General features: G+C 31.1%; 3 protein-coding genes across 11 annotated transcripts in view; 2 read left to right on the forward strand and 1 right to left on the reverse strand.

Moving 5' to 3' along the window:
• gce (germ cell-expressed bHLH-PAS) overlaps window positions 1–8,712 on the forward strand; it is a 77,239-nt gene extending 68,527 nt beyond the window's left edge. For all 7 annotated transcript variants that reach the window (XM_075298201.1, XM_075298199.1, XM_075298200.1 and 4 more), the window contains one exon: window positions 56–8,712. In XM_075298201.1, the coding sequence (XP_075154316.1) occupies window positions 56–214 (159 nt within the window). In that variant the 3' untranslated portion in view covers window positions 215–8,712. The remainder of the gene's footprint in view (window positions 1–55) is intronic.
• A 5,313-nt stretch (window positions 8,713–14,025) lies between these two features.
• LOC142227962 (uncharacterized) lies at window positions 14,026–15,794 on the forward strand. The gene is made up of 5 exons (XM_075298209.1): window positions 14,026–14,253; window positions 14,315–14,902; window positions 14,970–15,313; window positions 15,382–15,521; window positions 15,588–15,794. The coding sequence occupies exons 1-5, from the start codon at window positions 14,115–14,117 to the stop codon at window positions 15,724–15,726; spliced, it is 1,350 nt and encodes a 449-aa protein (XP_075154324.1). The 5' UTR covers window positions 14,026–14,114; the 3' UTR covers window positions 15,727–15,794.
• Window positions 15,795–17,739: 1,945 nt separating this feature from the next.
• LOC142227964 (uncharacterized) lies at window positions 17,740–19,383 on the reverse strand. 3 transcript variants are annotated; one of them, XM_075298217.1, is made up of 5 exons: window positions 19,176–19,383; window positions 18,586–19,128; window positions 18,180–18,526; window positions 17,985–18,121; window positions 17,740–17,917 (listed from the first exon to the last, which is right to left on the reverse strand). In XM_075298217.1, exons 1-5 carry the CDS (start codon window positions 19,309–19,311, stop codon window positions 17,785–17,787), a joined length of 1,296 nt encoding a protein of 431 aa, XP_075154332.1. In that variant the 5' UTR covers window positions 19,312–19,383; the 3' UTR covers window positions 17,740–17,784. The 3 variants fall into 3 exon arrangements, with proteins under 3 accessions (XP_075154332.1, XP_075154331.1, XP_075154330.1); XM_075298216.1 differs by having other exon boundaries at window positions 17,740–17,923; window positions 18,586–19,122; window positions 19,176–19,382; XM_075298215.1 differs by having other exon boundaries at window positions 17,740–17,923; window positions 19,176–19,380.
• Between the last annotated feature and the right edge of the window lie 288 nt (window positions 19,384–19,671).

Here is a 19,671-nt window from a genome sequence, read left to right on the forward strand (position 1 = left end):
CACATTTGACCAATATAATTTATAACATTATAATAGGTAAATATTTATTAATTAGGAGGAGCACAACGAACATCAGGACACTTATAAGGATATACCAAATGAAATTGATTATAGACAAAGCAACTATGAAAATAGAGATAACATCAATAGGGGCTCATTGTCTCCCTATCAAAGAGAAAACACAGAATCTGTCGAGAACCATTTGGACCAGTAAATTGCACAAATTAATCTCCACAGCGCCTATCTCAAGATACCCCACGACTTTTTACAAATTTGCGACCTACAACAAATAGAAATGCCAATATCCCATGATGATGTTCAAACAGGTTTCACAATATAAAACGTTCTACTACTATTTATGTAGAATTAATTTTAATTAAATCAAAATTCCTTAAAAAAAATATTGTCCACGCCCCTATATGTAAGCGCATTGAAATTTTAGTCATCTACTATAATAGAAGAAAGTACATACTTTAAAGTTAAGGATTAATAAATTTTAAATTCGTCATAAGGCTTTTAAAGTTATCCATTTGAATAATAGCACATTATCGTATGTATATTTGAATGGATTCAACCGACACTAAAGACTAATTCAATTATGCTCTTGCAATAATAAAAAAAAAGTTTTGTATATATAATAATATAGGCAACAAATTACTATACATTATATGTATATATGTGACCATACTTAAAATATATCTATACTATATATGGTAATAACAAATAACCTATCGAATTACAAATGGTGCAATTTATACACTTAATTTCTACAAAAGAAAAGAAAAACAAACAAATACATTGAATTAATTAAACATTTCTTTCTTTTTGGGGTATTACGATATAAATGATGGAATAAAGGGCCTTTTCGGAAACGCAGTGTTGCGCTGCAACTGCTGCGCAACATTGATTTTATTGCGCAGCTGTTGCCTTTGCTTTTTTGTTGCATATTTTGTTTGCAATTTAGAACGCAAAAACACCACAAATGGAAAAGTATATAATACATTTTATTTGTGAATTAGATGACTCTTCAAATGGGTCAAATCTATGTTATTTACAGAAAAAAAGATATCTAAAGTATAAAAAGCGAAAATTAATACTGCAACAAGTTTGCAAGACGATACGAAGATTCTAAAAGTTTTGGGATACTTTGAAGTCGTGAATCAATATCTTTACATATTTATAAATTTCCTATTTGTCTGCTCCTTCGTGAGCGTGAAATCAGGTTTATTTTCCTTAATTTTGTCGATCACTTTGCTCCATAACACAGATTTTTTTTTCGACCTGACGCAAAGTCGCCCTCCATATCCAAACGTGCTCTTACTATTAATTTAGTTGTCTTGGAATCAACCACTACCCTAAAAAATTATGAAAATATAATAAAAATATTATAAACATACTATAATAATTAAAAAAAAAAAAAAACTAAATTGGAAATTTTAATACTTAAACGTAATTTTTTCACAATTACTTTTCTTTAATAATCCATTTTAAGGAATACAAACTTTGTGAAAATTTGCTTTGAGCTTTTCCCCATCAAGTTATAATAAAATTTGCAACAAATATGTATAATTTCATGCATTTTTCTTACTGATTTAGTTTTCAGTTTAGCGATTTTAGCGGCTAAACTCGAACTTAATACTCACCTTTACTCGTTCTCTGCATCAGCCATTTTTATACTGCGTGTTTTTTATTACGTTTGCGCAACATATGCTACATTGTTGCATTTTAGAACATATGACGCTTACAGTGTTGCCGGATGTTGCAATTATGAATGTGATGCGCAGCAGTTGCAGCGCAACACTGCGTTTCCGAAAAGGCCCAAATTCTTGTTTTTATGTATGTTTTAATTTTATTTATTGTGATTTCATATAGTTTGAAAATTAAGCACTTAAGGCGTTAATCCGAGCGTTGATGGAAGCCTTTGAGAGGCCAAAATTATCTAATTCATAAAATTTTTGAAACATACTTGGAATAAAGAAAATTTCATTGGGCTGGGATAAATTTCTTAAAAATAAATTGAAACAAAATAAATTTTTGCAATAGAAAAAATGTCTTTTGTTTCACTTCATTTTGAAGAAATTTACCCCAACCCAATGAAATTTTCTTTATTCCAAGTATGTTTCAAACATTTTATGAACTAAATGTGGTAAACGTAAGTTCACCGAAGATTTTGTTCATTAGTTAATTTCCTTTTCATTTTTTTTACTTTTAGGAGATGGAATAAATTCTCCTTAATTTAAACAAACGCATTATGGAAATCTCAAAAAATGGAATACAATTTAGTTCAATTCACTTACACGAGTTAGTCCATTTTGCCCATAACATTTTAACATAACAGTTTAAATCCGTTCTATGAACCCGGGCTCTTCCTCTTAAAAGAAAATGTAACTCTTCAATCAACGCACGGATTAACGTATGATATATATTTCGAACTTTAAGCTATAAAAAATATCATAATTGTTCGTTCGTCATTTTGTTGGACATCTTTTCAGGATTCATGTCAAACTACGGCATCCCTAAGTTATATGTGTAAGGTGGTTATTAAGTTCCGAGTTTAGCCGCTAAAATCGCGAAAGTGAAAACAAAATCTGTAAAGAAAAGGCATACAATTATACATACTTGCTGCAAATTTTATTATAACTTGATGGGGAATAGTCCAAAGCTAATTTTCACAAAGTTTGCATTCTATAATTTTATGCCTTTTTTTACTGATTTAGTTTTCACTTTAAGGTAAGTACTATTTTCGCTTTTCGGGTTGACATTTTCGCGGTTACTTTATTGAAACGGATCAATATAAAGCAGATACATTAACTCAATTGATGCTCAGTTTCTTGTTCCTCTAGATTTCGGCAAGACTTTGTTTTCATTTACAATTTTGATTATTTCAGGAAAAGTAATCGCGAAAATAAAGTGATTTCAACTCGAAAACCGAACATAGTACACACCTTTAGCGGCTAAACTCGAACTTAATACTCACCTGTACACTTATAAAGTAGAATCAGTAGCACCCATATACAAAAAAAAACTTAAAGAAAAGAGTAAGCCTACTTCTACAATGAAAATGCCTACGATAAACTGTCAATAAATTGTTTTGAATATGGGCATAAGTGTGTAAAAATAACCATGGTGATAGGCGAATACAGTGACGGCTTGCTTCATGTCGCCGAATTAGTATGATTGTTATGGAGCTAAACTTAGAATCAGGCACCACTCATTGTTAAGAGAGAAGTTCACCACTTCCGATATCACAATGGACTGAGTAGTCTAAACTAACGGGCTGCCACAATATCTGATCTAACCTATTCATCTAAGAATTTATGAAGAATAGGTTAGGTAGGGTGGCAGTTAGGGTCCCTAAAAGATTCACAAGATTACAAAGATATGCAAACAATTCTGTGTTTTCAAAAGTTTCTTAAGAAGTTTAACAATTATTTTCAGCTATAATAAAAACAATAAAATTTATTAAAAGTATACAATTAATTAAAAAAATGATGATGTCATCATATAGAAAAAAATCAAATTAGACCAAATTAGTAAATAATATTAAAATATATGCTAACAAATGCACGTAACTACATTAAGTACCAAACATCATTTTAAGTTTAAAGTAATTTAAAATTCAACGATTGTTACATCGATAATAATGTACGGTACGTACGAGGGACCGCACACAATTTGTAGAAACATACAAACATAAATATTTGTTGCAGATATTATGGATTAGTTTTTGGTTGTTGCACTATCTAAGAGAACGTTTAATTAGTAGCTAAATTTTTAAGTGAATGAAGTTATGTTTAAAAAAAAATGCAATTAGATTCGTTATAAGATATACCAATTGAGTTTCCTTTAACTAAGTACACAAATCATATTATGTCATATTCTTAATGGAAATGCATAGTGTCCCACATTTAACCAGTGCTAGTTAAAATATTTTATAATAATGTAAATGAAATAGTTCAAAAATTATTATGGCCATGTTTCAATTGAACATATACAAAAATTGTATAAAATCGGATGGGATATTTGACTATGAATTGAATTTACAATTTGGCAAATTGTTGAGTTTTAAAAAATATTCAATTAAAAATTTTATTGATTCAACAAATTTTTTTGATTGAAACAAAAATCGATTACAAAAATTAGTAGTATCAATTAATTATTCTAATTGGATCAATTAAGTTTTTAATTGACTTTCAATTAATTTTTTAATTGATACTATAATTTTGTGATTGAAGACATTTCAATAATTAATTGGATCAATTAATTTCGTGATTGAATCAGAAAAATGTTTTTGTGTGAAAAAAACAGCAAAACAACAATCACGCGAATCTTGCGGTTTATTTAATAAGCTTTTAATTATACTAAAAAAAAACATGCCCGGTTCCAAAGATTTTGTATTGATTTCTAGCCAAAGAAACGGAGAATTCAAGTAAGCTTACTTTTAAGACACAATTCCCTTTTAAATTTGGGTTTTGTGTACTTGATTCTAGGAAGCAAATTTTAATTTTTCGTTTTTTCAGCTTTTTTCTTTATATGCTATAAAAGTCCTTTCAAAGCGTGTTAACTATAATTTTAATTTCCGAATTCAGACTCCGGATAGGTTTCAAGTAAAAAATGTCCTTAAAATAATGTATTGAAAAACATGTTTGAACACATTTTTGCCTTGTTGTCAAGATTCAAAAAGACAACTAAATTAAAGACAATTTCATTAATTTTAAAGAATTTTTCTAAGTTATTAAAGTCATATTAATCCAAAAAAAAAAAATCGTTCATGTTATGATGCCAATTTTTAAGTTGAATTACTTAATTATAAGGACAAAAAGACTTAATTGAAAAGTTTATCGACTTTTGGGAAAAACTTTATATCAGAGAAATGCATCTTCTGTGCTAAGCAAAATTCGCATTCGTATTTTAAGGATATGAAATCATTGTTCTCATGACAATATTCTTTTTCAGTGTAGAGATAATACGGCAAAGAGCTTGTCTAAAATTTCACTTTGGATCTATGAAATACTTTTATCCGATTTTTTCGGAATAATATTTTTTTGTTTTTATATTTTGAATCTATTTGTTAGAATATCTTTGAACATTTCTTAAATTTCGCGTGACTTATAAGTTCTGATATAAATAGTGTTGCTAGGAAGGAGGTTGTACAATATGAAGTAACTAAATTAAAGCATGATATGCATCTGTTTATAGATAATAAAGTTTGGTTTACATGAACAACACTGATTTCTTGGAATACGCGCAAGTGAGGCTTAGAATTACTTTTAGAATGACCCTCGTATCCACAGAAATAAGGGTGCCCTGTTTTAGAAATTTCACAAATATAAATACATTTTATGGCTCAAATTTTAAGTAATTTAAATTATTGTATTGTTTCCTTCTACCAGTGTTGCCAATATTGGGGATAATAATCCACCCCCCCCAATTTCGGGACTTGGGAATTTGATGGGGAATTTCCACAAATTTGGAAATTTTTTTGGGGAATTTTCGAAATCTGTTCAGTATAATAAGTTAAGGTTAGAGTTATGGTTTATATGAAATTCTTTTCTTCTACATGCGTACAAAAGGGCTTGAAGAAGTACAGAGAATCTTCAAAATATAAAAAAAAAACTAATCTCTCCTTTATTCCACGGCATTTATAATTTTCTGGTTCCTAAACAATTATTACTATTGTGAAAAAATTTCGTAAGGACTCGGGTCGAGGTGTTGCCCGTGCATCTGCGTTCATAGCTGATTTCGAAAATATATCCCATACATATAGAATAGAGTTCATATAGGCGCAAAAACGCCTTCCCTACCAACATTTTTTGAATTTGACGGCGCTTCTGAGAATCCCAACCACGTCGAAAAAATCGTATACGACATCCAAAACTCGTCGGAAAAGCGCCGTCACTATTGAGAAGTTGTACCACGCCAAGTTACCACAGAAAAGTATCGCATGAGTGCAATTATTAGGTGTCAAGTAAAACACGATTGTTTAGCTGTTATTAATTTGATTAAACATTTATAAATTCTTATAAATATAACATTTATACCACTATCACAACATAACATAACATAATTTTTTCATTAATAATAGAATGATGTTGATTTACAAGTGGCAAGTTACATGTTGCAGCGTCTATCAGCCAGTGTTTTTATTCTCGATGTAGGCAGCGTGTCTGTAAAATAAAAAACAATCACTTTATTCCATTTGGAAAGTCAAAAATTGTTCACCAATATACCTTTTACAATTTTAAGGGAAATAACTATGTTTTCAGCACTTCATTATCGATTTTATTTAAATAAATTATAAGAAGCTTGGTGTTTCACAAAATATAAAATGGCTTTTGTAACAATAGTGATGGCAAAATACTTTCATGTACATTTCATACGCTTCCCCCATCACAGTTGGCGATTGTTGCAGTGCCACTTACGAGTCTGTGGTAGCCATGAGGATGAAATTGAACTTTGAAATGCTGGCAGTGTTTTCATCGATCACTCAATTATATTTTTTGATGGAGAACTAAGTTTAGATTCATGATCACACTTGTTGACGGAACTACAATTTTTATTTTTCCAGCATTTAGAAGACGATTTGTATATAAAATTGTACATAAAAATTCGATGATTCAATCCCATAATTAATTCTTGGGCTTGTATCGGATTATATTTTGAGCACCCATCTCCTGGTTTTGTAATCTTCATCTTATTGCAATTCGGAAACTGGTTTTACAATTTTAAAATATTACGGATTTTATAGCAGAGCCTATTCCTTAACATTTTTTTTTTTCAAAAACTTGCCAAAACTTTATTGGGGATTTTTGTGGGGAATTTTAAATTAAATTGAGGATTTTTGGGGACGAAAGTGTTCTATTTTGGGGACAATAACCCGGAAAATACTGGCAACACTGCCCTCTACGTACACAGAGAGTATAAAAATACAAGAGGACGAAAATTTCTCTTCTACCAAAACAACAAATGTCAACCGTATAGATGTCGCACAATGCCTGCAGCTTTGGTATTACCGACGTTGCGGTCGAAGCGCTCTTTTGATAAATTGTTTATATAGGCATCGGTAGTTATAATTTTAAATTGTCTGCCAAAAAATTTAATAGAATGAAAATATTTATATAAATGAACATTTGTTATTAAAAAGTAGTTTATAAATCCTATTTTCCTTACGTTTCTTAAAGCCGGCAGAGAACTGAACAGGGTGACGCCGACGCAAACTGTATGATATTTGAGAGAAGCGTCGACAAAAACTGCATGATATTAGAGAAATTTTCCTCATGACTGCCACCTACCGACGCATTTTCGCTTGACAGTTTCGTTCTCTTGTTTTTTTATACTCTCTGACGTACATTTTTTCAGTAAAACGTAATGATAATTGTTTTGTTTCTTCTGGATAAATCTGAGAATTGTCTTCTATTATCGCTTGATTATCCAGTGTTAAATTAGTTTTCAAAAAACAAATAATATTAGCTTTCACTCATCGTATTGTTATTATCTCTCTAAAACGGTCTTACCGGCATGCAATAAAAGCGTTAGTCCATCTACGTACTTAAGCCCCGTATATACCTCTAGCGAACATTTCCGCTATTCATAAGAAATGTATTGGTATTTATACAGGAATTTTCGGAATATAATAGATATAAATTCCTTGCCCACTTAGTAAATATGTATGATGCATATTTCCTAAAAAAATATGTGAACAATTTCATAGAAATACAATTCATATGGTCTAGAGAAACTCCCTTATAATCTCACTTTTTGATAGTGTAATTTTTAGTAAAATTAAAAAAAAAATTGTTTGGGTTATACTCAGACGCTTGTCAATAACTAATAAAGAATTTATTACAGTCAAAGACACTCGCAAACTGGGCATTTCTAAATAAATGCTATGCAAAAATTAAGAGTTATTTAAATATATTTAACATTTTATGGATATATATATATGAAATATACTAAATTCCTTACAAAAAAAAATAAAATATGTGGAGTTTGATAAAATTTAATGTCCATATAATTATTTTATTGAATGAATAAAAAACACAACAACAATTAATTGAAAAAAAAAAACAAATGCCATGAAAGACTGTTAAAATAAAGAACTAAAATTATTGTTAAATATCTAAGATTACAAAATAAAGATAATAATACCTATGTACACTAAACAAAAAAAAAACTATGTACCTATCAATATGAATACAAGAAAATTATATAAATAGTTATATATAATATATAGCTAATAAATATTTTCAAAACGAAATTTAAGAAAGAGATATACTACTATATATTATATACAAAAACAAATATACACAAATATATAGGCGAATACCTTACTAAAATCCAATATTAGTGAATATTTGAAATAAAACCATCAACAACGAGTTCAAAATAAAATGGATTTGGATAAAATATTAAGTTGCCCCAACCTTACATAGGGATCCACATACTAACATATGTGGTACAATGAATCTTACACAAAATTATTTCACTATTTGTTATGAAAATTTGTTTCTCCGCTAAAGTGGTTACATTTTCCCTTAATACTCTTATCCAAAACCCCAATCTTAAGTACACCCTAAATCACAAAGTGAGAACTGCACTCGTTATATGTGCGTTATGTAGTGTCAGTGTAATTATATGTTAAATGTTTTGCATTTGTTTTATTATAAAATAAAATGTTAATAAAAATAATTAAATTAATATAAATATAGCAAATGTTGTTACAAACATTTTTATCTTTTTTTTTCCAAGAAGGTTTGTATCACACAAAAAATATTTTGTTTTTTTGCGATTCAATCACGAAATTAATTGATCCAATTAATTTTTTAATTGAAATGTCTTCAATCACGAAAATTATAGTATCAATCACAGTTTTAATTTAATTGAAAATTAAAAAAATGTTCATCACTTTTTTAACTGACTGAGTCTTCCGAATTCGATTAAAAAGTTTATTGTATCAATTAATTTTTTAATTAAAAATTTTAAAATTTTCAATCAACGACTTAATTAAATTAATGTTTCTATCTTGATTAAAAAGTTAATTGTATCAATTAATTTATTAATTGAAAAATGTTCAACTTCAACTTAACTTTTTAATTTGAAATATTTTGGTTATATTTTTTTTCTGTGTATACTCACGAAGTAACATAAATTAATTTTTTTCATTTAAGAGGAATAGGGAATAAATAAAAATAAACGCAATATTATCGTCAAAAAAAAAAAAAAACGGAGGTTATTGTTTACGTGTTTACGTAGGGAGCCACCGTGGTGAAATTGCATACACAAGGTCGTGGGTTCGATTCCTGCTACGACCGAACACCAAAAAGTTTTTCAGCGGTGGATTATCCCACCTCAGTAATGCTGGTGACATTTCTGAGGGTTTCAAAGCTTCTCTAAGTGGTTTCACTGGAATGTGGAACGCCGTTCGGACCCGGCTATAAAAAGGAGGTCCCTTGTCATTGAGCTTAACATGGAATCGGGCAGCACTCAGTGATAAGAGAGAAGTTCACCACTATGGTATCACAATGGACTGAATAAACTGCCACATAACCTAACCTAACCTAACCTATTGTTTACGTACGTCAGAAAAAAGTACCTTGTTAAATTGAGGCTACAATTAACATATGTTTATTGCAAAAATATTTTTTTTTAATTATTTTTAAAAGTTGATTAAGAAATTTCCCCAGCTCATATTATAACTTCTACTTTAGAGTCTTGGTCCACATTTACAGGGGAAGTCTGTTTTCTACACTAGCTTTTTCAGTTAAACAGGAATCTGCACTCATTATGCGTAATATAATAATTTTGGGATTTTTAAATAAAAAAGTTATTAAATTAAATTCCTAGTATTTGCTTCAAACTATTTTCTTTAGGACACGAATCTTTGAAGTAAATAAAATGTTCCTTAAAGTAAGGAAAAACATTTGTGATATAAAGAAATAACCCTTAAATTTTCTTGAGATATGTAAACTTTGGATTAAAAACAAAACATCTTCATATATAGACTGAACATTTTTTGAGGATTTTGCATCTTTAGGTGGGTACTATGTTCAGTTTTCGAGTTGAAATCCACTTTATTTTCGTGATAACTTTTTCTAAAATAATCAAAATTATAAATGAAAACAAACTTATTCCTGTAAAGTCCTGTCGAAATCTAGGGGAACAAGAAACTGTGCATCAATTGAGTCAATTTATCTGCTTTATATTGAACTGTTTTAATAAAGTAATCACGAAATTTTCAACGCGAAAAGCGAACATAGTACTTACCTTTTGGTTAAAATTTTTTTTTAATTAAAAAAAAAAAAAAAAACATTTTTTACATTGAAGTAAGCGTTAGAATTGGTTTTGTAAAAGGCTTTGACCTTCCATTAAAGATTTTGGTGTTGATTCCGAGCCCAAAATATCTTTAACGCAAAGAATCAATATCTCCATTAATTTAATGGTTATTTCATTGAATCAAATATGCTTTACAAAAATTTCTGCTTCACTTTATGACCCTTTAACTTAGTAACTTGGCGTGGTACATCCTCTCAATAGTGACGACACTTTTCGGTCACATTTTGAGATTTAAATATCGTATACGCATTTTTCAACGAGATGAAGACTTCAAGAACGTGGAGAAAATTGAAAAAAATGGCAAAAGACTGATTTACCTTTTTCTGCAGACTTTTTGCTGTTTTATATGCTCAACACATTACACTCAAAATCCACGCTTTTAGAGATTAAATTTCTCTTTATAACCCGAATGACAGTTGAAAACTAGTTAATCTTGATTTTGGAAGTATAATGAGAATGTCGTATTAGCAGATTTTTTTGCTGTGTCTATAGACTAGTTTTGTGAGTGTCTAATATCAACATAGCGATAGGTGGTAGGCTAAACATTTTTCCCGCACCTATAAATAGAATGAGCTTGTCGGCACAAATTCCCTCTTTTCTTATTTACGAGTGTTTTTGATATCAATATAGAATGATTTTTCATTATTTAATAGTGGAGATATATGAAAAATATGTTATTTTTTTTGCGATATTTAAAAAAAATTGTCACGTGCCCAGTAAAATGTTGATAATCAATGGCAACACTATACCATTTTCCGCCAAGGAATAAGAATAGATTTTAATTTGGCGACATTGCACTATGGTCTGGCGGTCCCAATTTTTTGGCCAAAAATCATAGCGCTTAAGCGGTTGTTCTGATCACCACAAAATATTCTAGACATTGATTCAAAAGGACAAACCCTTTAAGACTAATCCATACAGGGTGGGGGACGGCGTGTCAAACTATACTGCTTTCATATGCTTTCGAAATATCGATTTCTGACTATATACAGTATATATTCTTGATCAGATAGAAATTCTAGGATATAACCATGTCCGTGTGTCTGCCTGACTGTTGTAATCACGCTACAGCTTTCAATAATGGTGCTATCGTCATAAAATTTTGTCAGCACGCAGGTCTTTTTTAGTTTTATTCCATTTAATTTTACGAAAATGTTTGATTTAAATTTGAGGTTATATAATAGCACTATTATTTCATACCACATTAACATTTTCACATTTTGTTTTTCGATAATTAAAGTACATACCATCATCTTTCATTTCCATATTATAAATATTTATAAGATATTTTCACTTTTCTTTTGAAAATTGTTCTTGATATGTTAAAATCACAACACGTGTTATATGCAGAAAATTGCACATCTTGTCAGCCCTGGCAAATAACGGTAGTATTTATTATCGTATGACAGTAATAAATTTTGAATAAAGAATTTTGATTTTTGGCCAAAAAATTGGATCCGTCAGACCATAGTGTATTGGCTGCTACCCTGCCAGCATTTCAAAGTTCCATTTCATCCTCATCGCTACCACAGACTCGTAAATGTCACCACAACCATCGCGAACTGTGATGGGGGAAGCATATCAAAAAGTACAAAATGTACATGAAAGTATTTTTTTGTGAAACGCCAAGCGTAACCAGCTTGTTATATTTTATTTAAATAAAAACGAAAATAAAGTTCTGAAGACATAGATATTACGCTTAAAATTGTGAAAGGTATATCGTGAACAATTTTCGACTTTCCAAATAGAATAAAGTGATCGTTTTTCAAATATTTTTCCAGGCACGCTGTCTCCATCGAAAATAAACAAACTGTCTGATAGACGCTGCAATATGTAACTTGCTACTTAAAACTCAACATCATTCTTTTATTAATGCAAAAAATTATGTTAAATGTGATGAGATAAACCGAAAAATGTTATATTTATAAGAAATTATAAATGTTTAATCAAATCATTAAACATCTACACAATCGTGTTTTACTTGACCAAAATGATTCTTCTACAATTATCTTAAAATGCACTTTTTCCGATAGTTTGCAGGGGTTCTTATTGGCGTCCTTCGAAATTGATCTAAATAGGCACCTAATAATTGCACTGATGAGAAATTTTTTCGTAGTAACTTGGCGTGGTACAACTTCTCAATAGTGACGGCGCTTTTCCGACGAGTTTTTGATGTCGTATATGATTGTTTTCGACGTAGTGGGGATTCTCAGAAGCGCCCCCAAATTCAAAAAATGTTGGCAGGGTAGCCGTGACGGTATTCCATCGCGGATTTTGGGCTTCCCATAAGAAATCCACGTAAACAAGTGTTCGCCTATCGCTCAGGGATGGAAAATACAATTTTTAAGAAAGTACAAAAAAGGTATTTTTTTTTTTTTTAGCAAAAAAGTACTTTTCACCAAATCAACAAAAATTCCATTGGAAGATTATTGACAAGAGCTCCCTTAGACTGAATTTTAAAGAAAATATATTAAATTTTGTTGAGTTGGCCCCAATTTTAAATATTTTTTTGTTTTTGTTATATGTCCGCCTACAAAGACTACCGTAGCATTGTAATCACGGTCGCTACAGTTGGTAAAATTCTACTATTTGGTAGATTGGTAGAAATTTTATTTCTATAGAAATACAATTTTGAGAAATTTTTTATAGAAATGAAATTTTGACAAGATTTTCTACCCAAATAAAATTAAAAAATTTCTATATATATATATATATATTTTTGTTATACAAGGAATTGTTATTTTATATTACTTAGGTATATAGTTGCTTTGTAATACGTTATTGGCCACTAGGCTTTTGTATTATAATGAATAAATAAATAAAATAAAAAAATAAAAATAAATCTATTAAAATAGAACTTTGATAAAATTTTCTATAGAAAAAAATCTTGACAAAATTTTCTGAAGAACTGAAACGATGACAAAATTTTCTATAGAAATAAAATTTTCAATAAAAATAAAATTTTGATAAAAAAAGATCTATAAAAATAAAATTTTGATAAAACTTTCTAAAGAATTAAAATATTGACAAAGTTTTCCACAGAAATAAATTTTGACATTATTTTCGATAGATATAAAATGTTGACAAAATTTTCTGTAGAAATAAAATTTTGATACAACTTTCTGAAGAAATATTTTTTTGGAAAATAATATTTTTTGGTAGTATTTGATAAGATTTTCTCCAAGTGTTGGTAGATTATTTTTGTCTCAAGTTTCGACCGTAACTGTAATGGTTTGCATTATTTTAGTATGCGATCGAGAACTTCTTATCTAGAAAGTGTTCGTGTGGAAGCGTACTATAGAATCACATGCTTTTTCCAACTAAAACATTCTTCAAATTCAATAAATATTGTTCTATGGCGTTTACAAAATCGAGATTTTCTTCCCGCATGAACTTGTCTGTTTTGCCAAATTTGTAAGAGACTATTAGCAAATAAGTTTGTTGAAGACTTTCTCAAAATATAAATCTGATATCGGCTCAAAAATGTCTACACAAAAGGTACTAATCATTCGCGGGGGTACTACGGTACTGACGAGGGTGAAAAAGTTTGAAAATATTACATAGTACTGCATTTTCCATCCCTGCTATCGCTATGTTTGTATTACACACTAACACAAACGACGTTAGATTTGTGTTATACAATACAGTACCATACTGTACAGTACAAAACAATTATTGGCATCCCTATTAACTTCAGTGAATCAGCTGATTTAGATTTGATAAATTTGTCATTCAATTTTGTTTTCAAACAAATGGAAGGAATTAATAACCTAGAGAACTGAATGGATCCTGAATATATTAAAAAACCGCAGTGTCGGATATGCATGCATCCTGAACCAATAATAGACTGGAATGAGGAGCTGTACGAAAACATGTCCTATAAAAATTGTTACTACAGATATACCAATCTCGATCAAATTTGTAAGTCAAGAAAGGTGTCCATTACCCCATTCCATCCATTCTCATTGTTATTATTTTCCAGCATATGACCCATTTCCACAGCTTCTTTGTGGAATTTGTGCAGACGATTTGCTTAGTTTTCACAACATGGTCGAAAAGGCGGTTCAAAGTCAAAAACTATTTGAACAAAGATGGGAAGCTTTTCTGGAAAGTAATATTGAGAAGAATACACAATCTGACTACGACAAATTTTATGGCGTAAACAAGGATACCGATACCAGAAGAAAAAGAGCGGTAAGGAAAACTTGCGGTATTAAGGAATTGTTGGAAATGGAGATAAACATAGATGATAAGGAATTTGAGAGTCTGACCCAATCTGTCATAAATCCTGAAGAAATAGCTGCCCTTGAAGAAGCTCTCCTAAAGGAAACAAATCAAATGGAATTAAGTTGTAAAAAGGATAGCTATTCCATTACAAAGAGACAACCAGAGACCGAGCAACATTTAAGTGATAAATTTAATATATTAGAATATGACAATACCAGCAGCTCCGAAAAGAGATCTCAAACGAAAAATGAACAGAATACAGAAGAAGAGTTATTGAATAATAATGAAACTAGGATAAAGAAGAAAAGACGAATGCCTCCACCTGCCATGTGTTCATATTGCTGTAAGCTATCTAGGATTTTTCTTATGCTTTTTTATAATATTGCCACTCTATTATTCCATCACTTTAGCAAAACTAATTTACAAACCTTCACATATTAAACACCACGAAGCGACACATTTAGCAGAGCGAGCACGGGATAAAGTTTGTACAACTTGTGGCTTTAAAACCTACACTTTGACCAGCTTAAAGAGCCATATGATGATACATGAAAAGAATCGAGAAAAGAAATATAAATGCGAATTCTGTGATAAAGCATTTTTTAATCGTGGCGCTTGTAATGTCCACAGGAGAATACATTTAGGCCTAATGTTGAAATGTTCTTTGTGTCCTAAGGAATATAGTAGGCAAATCGATTTGGATAAGCATATGGTTTCCCACTCCCATGCCCCACTTCACTCATCCGATATACAGGTATAGCACATGAAATAAAAAAAATCAAACTACGAGCTTGATTAAATTGTTTCTTATTTGCGTTCCAGGTTAAAAGGAAAAAGGTTCAATGTAATATATGTAAAAAGATTATGAATAGTACATATTTTGCGGCCCATCGAGCTGCCCATTTAAATGAGCCATTGATGAAATGTACAATCTGTGAAAAGGATTTCTTTGGCCGTACTAGGTGAGTCAATACAAATTTAGAAATTATTTTTCATTACTAAAGAGAATTGGTATATTTTCTTTACAGTTGCATGAAACATATGCGTAAAGTCCATAAGAGAACTGATAAATGCGAAGATATAATATTCTATTATGAAAAATATAGACCTCGACTGACGCCTTTACTTAGAGAGCAGCAGGGATTGGCCAACATTGTTTACACTTAGGTGGCATCTTGTTATGAAACGTTATTCACAGAGAATGAAGAAATATAAATAAAATTTTAAGAATAAAATCACCACGGAAATTTGACATGCAAATAAAATGGAAGACAACCGACACTGGCACCAAAACAATTAATGTTCACGTTTAAAGGAATGCTATGTTCCCAATTTTAATAAATATTTTGATAAAAAATTATTGTGTAATGTACGTTTTGGCATTTATGACCCCATTATATGCACAGCTCTGGTGCTATAATTTGCAGAAAAATGTTAACCCTGTGGTGGGACTTGGATCCTCCTCCATCTCAGAGAGATATTTGTAAAAATTATTGGTTATGCCATATAAGACTATCCGAAACTCCATAGTATTAACAGCTAATCTATTAAAACTAATAATTAAGTTATTTCATAATTTCAAGTAGAAAATTTCTTACGAAAAGTATTCGGAGTAGCGGACTTTTGAAGCCGAAATAGGAACAATAAAAACAATTTTGTTTCCTTCAGTTATTTTCATAGGGCAACTACTGTAATTTATAACAAACAAGTAAGGAAAGTCTAAAGTCGGGCGGGGCCGACTATATTATACCCTGCACCACTTTGTAGATCTAAATTTTCGATACCATATCACATCCGTCAAATATGTTGGGAGCTATATATAAATGTTTGTCACAAATACATACATTTAATTATCACTCGATCTGGACAGAATTTGATAGACTTCTACAAAATCTATAGACTCAAAATTTAAGTCGGCTAATGCACTAAGGTGGAACACAATTTTGGTAAAAAAATATGGGAAACATTTAAATCTGAAGCAATTTTAAGGAAACTTCGCAAAAGTTTATTTATGATTTATCGCTCGATATATATGTATTAGAAGTTTAGGAAAATTAGAGTCATTTTTACAACTTTTCGACTAAGCAGTGGCGATTTTACAAGGAAAATTTTGGTATTTTGACCATTTTTGTCGAAATCAGAAAAACATATCTATGGGAGCTATATCTACATCTGAACCGATTTCAACCAAATTTGGCACGCATAGTAACAATGCTAATTCTACTCCCTGTGCAAAATTTCAACTAAATCGGAGTTAAAAATTGGCCTCTGTGATCATATGAGTGTAAATCGGGCGAAAGCTATATATGGGAGATATATTTAAATCTGAACCGATTTCAACCAAATTTGGACGCATAGCAACAATGCTAAATCTACTCCCTGTGCAAAATTTCAACCAAATTGGGCCAAAACTCTGGCTTTTAGGACCATATTAGTCCATATCGGGCGAAGGATATATATGGGAGCTATATCTAAATCTGAACCGATTTCAATCAAATTTTGCACACTTGACTATACTAATAATTGTACTCCTAGTGCAAAATTTCAACCAAAGTCGGCCGAAAATCTGGCTTCTGGGACCATATAAGTCCATATCGGGCGAAAGATATATATGGGAGCTATATCTAAATCTGAACCGATTTCAATCAAATTTTGCACACTTGACTATACGACTAAGTGTTATGTTTGTACAAAATTTCAAGCAAATCGGTATAAAACTCTGGCTGCTGGGTCCATATTAGTGCATATCGGGCGAAAGATATATATGGGAGCTATATCTAAATCTGAACCGATTTCTTCCAAAATCAATAGGGTTCTATTCTGACCCAAATTAGGAACATGTGCCAAATTTGAAGGCGATTGGACTTAAATTGCGACCTAGACTTTGATCACAAAAATGTGTTCACAGACAGACGGACATGGTTATATCGACTCAGGGACCCACCCTGAGCATTATTGCCAAAGACACCATGTGTCTATCTCGTCTCCTTCTGGGTGTTACAAACATATGCACTAAGTTATAATACCCTGTTCCACAGTGTGGCGCAGGGTATAAAAATTGCTACATGTTTTCGTTTACCTTATATTTTGCTTGTGAATTGAAAGGGGTTTTTTTAATTCCAAAACCAAAAATTCGAATTATCCCCATTTAGCACTAGAGACCCAAACGTATACTCTTCATTTGGTTATTAATTGCAACGCTTTAGCGCAACATTTGTTTGGTATTTATTTCTTTTCAAGTACTTCCTCTTGTTGCTCCATCAATACATGTGATAAACGGGGTCGGTACTTTTCGTAATAGGTTATGATATCATCATAACTGTCCCTGCCTCTTTTGTGTACCCTTCGCATGTGCCGGCTGCATCTTAAAAAAAAAACAAATTAATTAATGAATTTTAAAATTAATTGATACTTGAGTGACTTACGACATTCGACTAAAGAAATCCTTTTCACATAAGGTACATTTCATCAGAGGTTCATTCATATGAGCGGCACGATGTGCATTAAATTTTGCACTATCTATTTCTTTATTGCACTCTTTGCAATGGACCACATATTTTGTCTGAAATCGAAAAAGAAAAATTATTTCATAAACAATCCATCAATCAAAATTTTAACACCTGTTTTCCTGTGGAATGTAGTGGAGTATGGGAATGATGTTTTTTCGTATGCCTATCCAAATCAATTTGCCTATAGAACTCTTTTGGGCATATGGGACATTTTACCATTTGTCCCAAATGAATTCTCCTATGGACATTACAAGCTCCTCGATTAAAGAAAGATTTGTCACAAAATTCGCATTTGAATCTCTTTTCACGATTCTTGTCGTGAATTTTCATATGAATATACAACGCTTTTTTGTTGAACATTTTCAGGCCACACTTGGAGCATGTCTCCTCTCTTTCTCGATTCTCTTGATGGATCTGCTCGTGCCGTTTTAAATAGTAAATATTGCTAATAATTTTTGCTGAAATTCAAAAGACTTAAATGTTTCGTAATTCCCTACAATTATTTCTCCAAACTTACAACAATACGAACACATAACAGGACTCGCTTTGATCTTCGCCTTAGAATTTTTATCATTTTCTTCTGTTTGTTGATCGTCCTGCTGTATTTGTTCACTATCCTCTTGGGTTTCGCTCTTGACAATATTTTGCCCTTTGCTTGTGCTAGATTCTAAAAGAGCTGCCTTATTCAATTTCGTCTTTTTGACAGAATCCTTTGCTTTACAAGACTTTTCAGGGGAAACCCTTCGTGAATCTTCCTTTATAACTTTTTTCCTTTTTTTGGCTCGTTTGCTTGTTTCATTCACCTCTGGTCCAAATTCTTCTTTTATTTCCTTTTCTTCTTTAAAATCAGTTTCGCCCTCATTTTCCTGCTCTATCATAAAAACGCATTCGATTGCTGGCTTTAGGTCAATGTCAGTCCTTTCTTCATGATCGTTTAATAGTTCGCAATATCTTTGCTCCAAAATTTTATGTGTCGCCAAGCATTCTTCAACGAATAGATGGGTCCTTTTTAAATTTTCAGAACAGCATTCGCACAGAAATTGGGGGTAGGGATCTGAAACTGATGAAAACATTGACAAAATGTAGACATGTATTTGAGGTAATTACCAATCTCCGGAAGGTGTGTGTATTTGTAGTAGCAAGTCCTATATGATATTCCAAATGTGGGTTCTAGTTCTTCATTCCAATTTACTACGATTTCAGCTTTTAAGCAAACCCGGCATAAATTCTTATTCGCTTCCATGGCTCCTTTATTTAATTCTGCCTTTGATCTATTTAGACAAAAGCCTTAACAGCTGATGAGAACTAGATGTGGTCGAGTTTGATATCGTTCTCTATCATAATAAAACTCTTTTTCGATACAAAATTTTGTCAAATTTTTATTTATAAGTGCCCAAAATGTGAATCTAATGTAACTGGTAACAGTACAGGTTGCAATGTGTGTGGTGATTTTTACCACATTGCTTGCCTTAAAGTTACTAAGGAGATACACTCTTTCCTTTTCCGAAACAAAAACTTTTCGTTTAAATGTACGAATTGTCTTGAAGCGACAATTTGTTTGGATCCCATTACAACAGATAATACTAGTACGTGCAATGTGGAT

Source organism: Haematobia irritans, chromosome 3 (assembly GCF_050003625.1).
Source record: "Haematobia irritans isolate KBUSLIRL chromosome 3, ASM5000362v1, whole genome shotgun sequence".
Lineage (NCBI taxonomy): Eukaryota > Metazoa > Arthropoda > Insecta > Diptera > Muscidae > Haematobia > Haematobia irritans.

Excerpts from the sequence above, each read along its gene's own strand:
- LOC142227962 (XM_075298209.1), top strand. The coding sequence starts at position 14,115 with ATGGATCCTGAATATATTAAAAAACCGCAGTGTCGGATATGCATGCAT. Across the intron at positions 14,903-14,969 it reads TGCCATGTGTTCATATTGCT|CAAAACTAATTTACAAACCT; the intron begins GTAAGCTATCTA and ends CCATCACTTTAG. Across the intron at positions 15,522-15,587 it reads GATTTCTTTGGCCGTACTAG|TTGCATGAAACATATGCGTA; the intron begins GTGAGTCAATAC and ends TTTTCTTTACAG.
- LOC142227964 (XM_075298215.1), bottom strand. The coding sequence starts at position 19,311 with ATGGAAGCGAATAAGAATTTATGCCGGGTTTGCTTAAAAGCTGAAATC. Across the intron at positions 18,527-18,585 it reads TGTTATGTGTTCGTATTGTT|CAAAAATTATTAGCAATATT; the intron begins GTAAGTTTGGAG and ends TTTGAATTTCAG. Across the intron at positions 17,924-17,984 it reads GATTTCTTTAGTCGAATGTC|ATGCAGCCGGCACATGCGAA; the intron begins GTAAGTCACTCA and ends TTTTTTTTTAAG.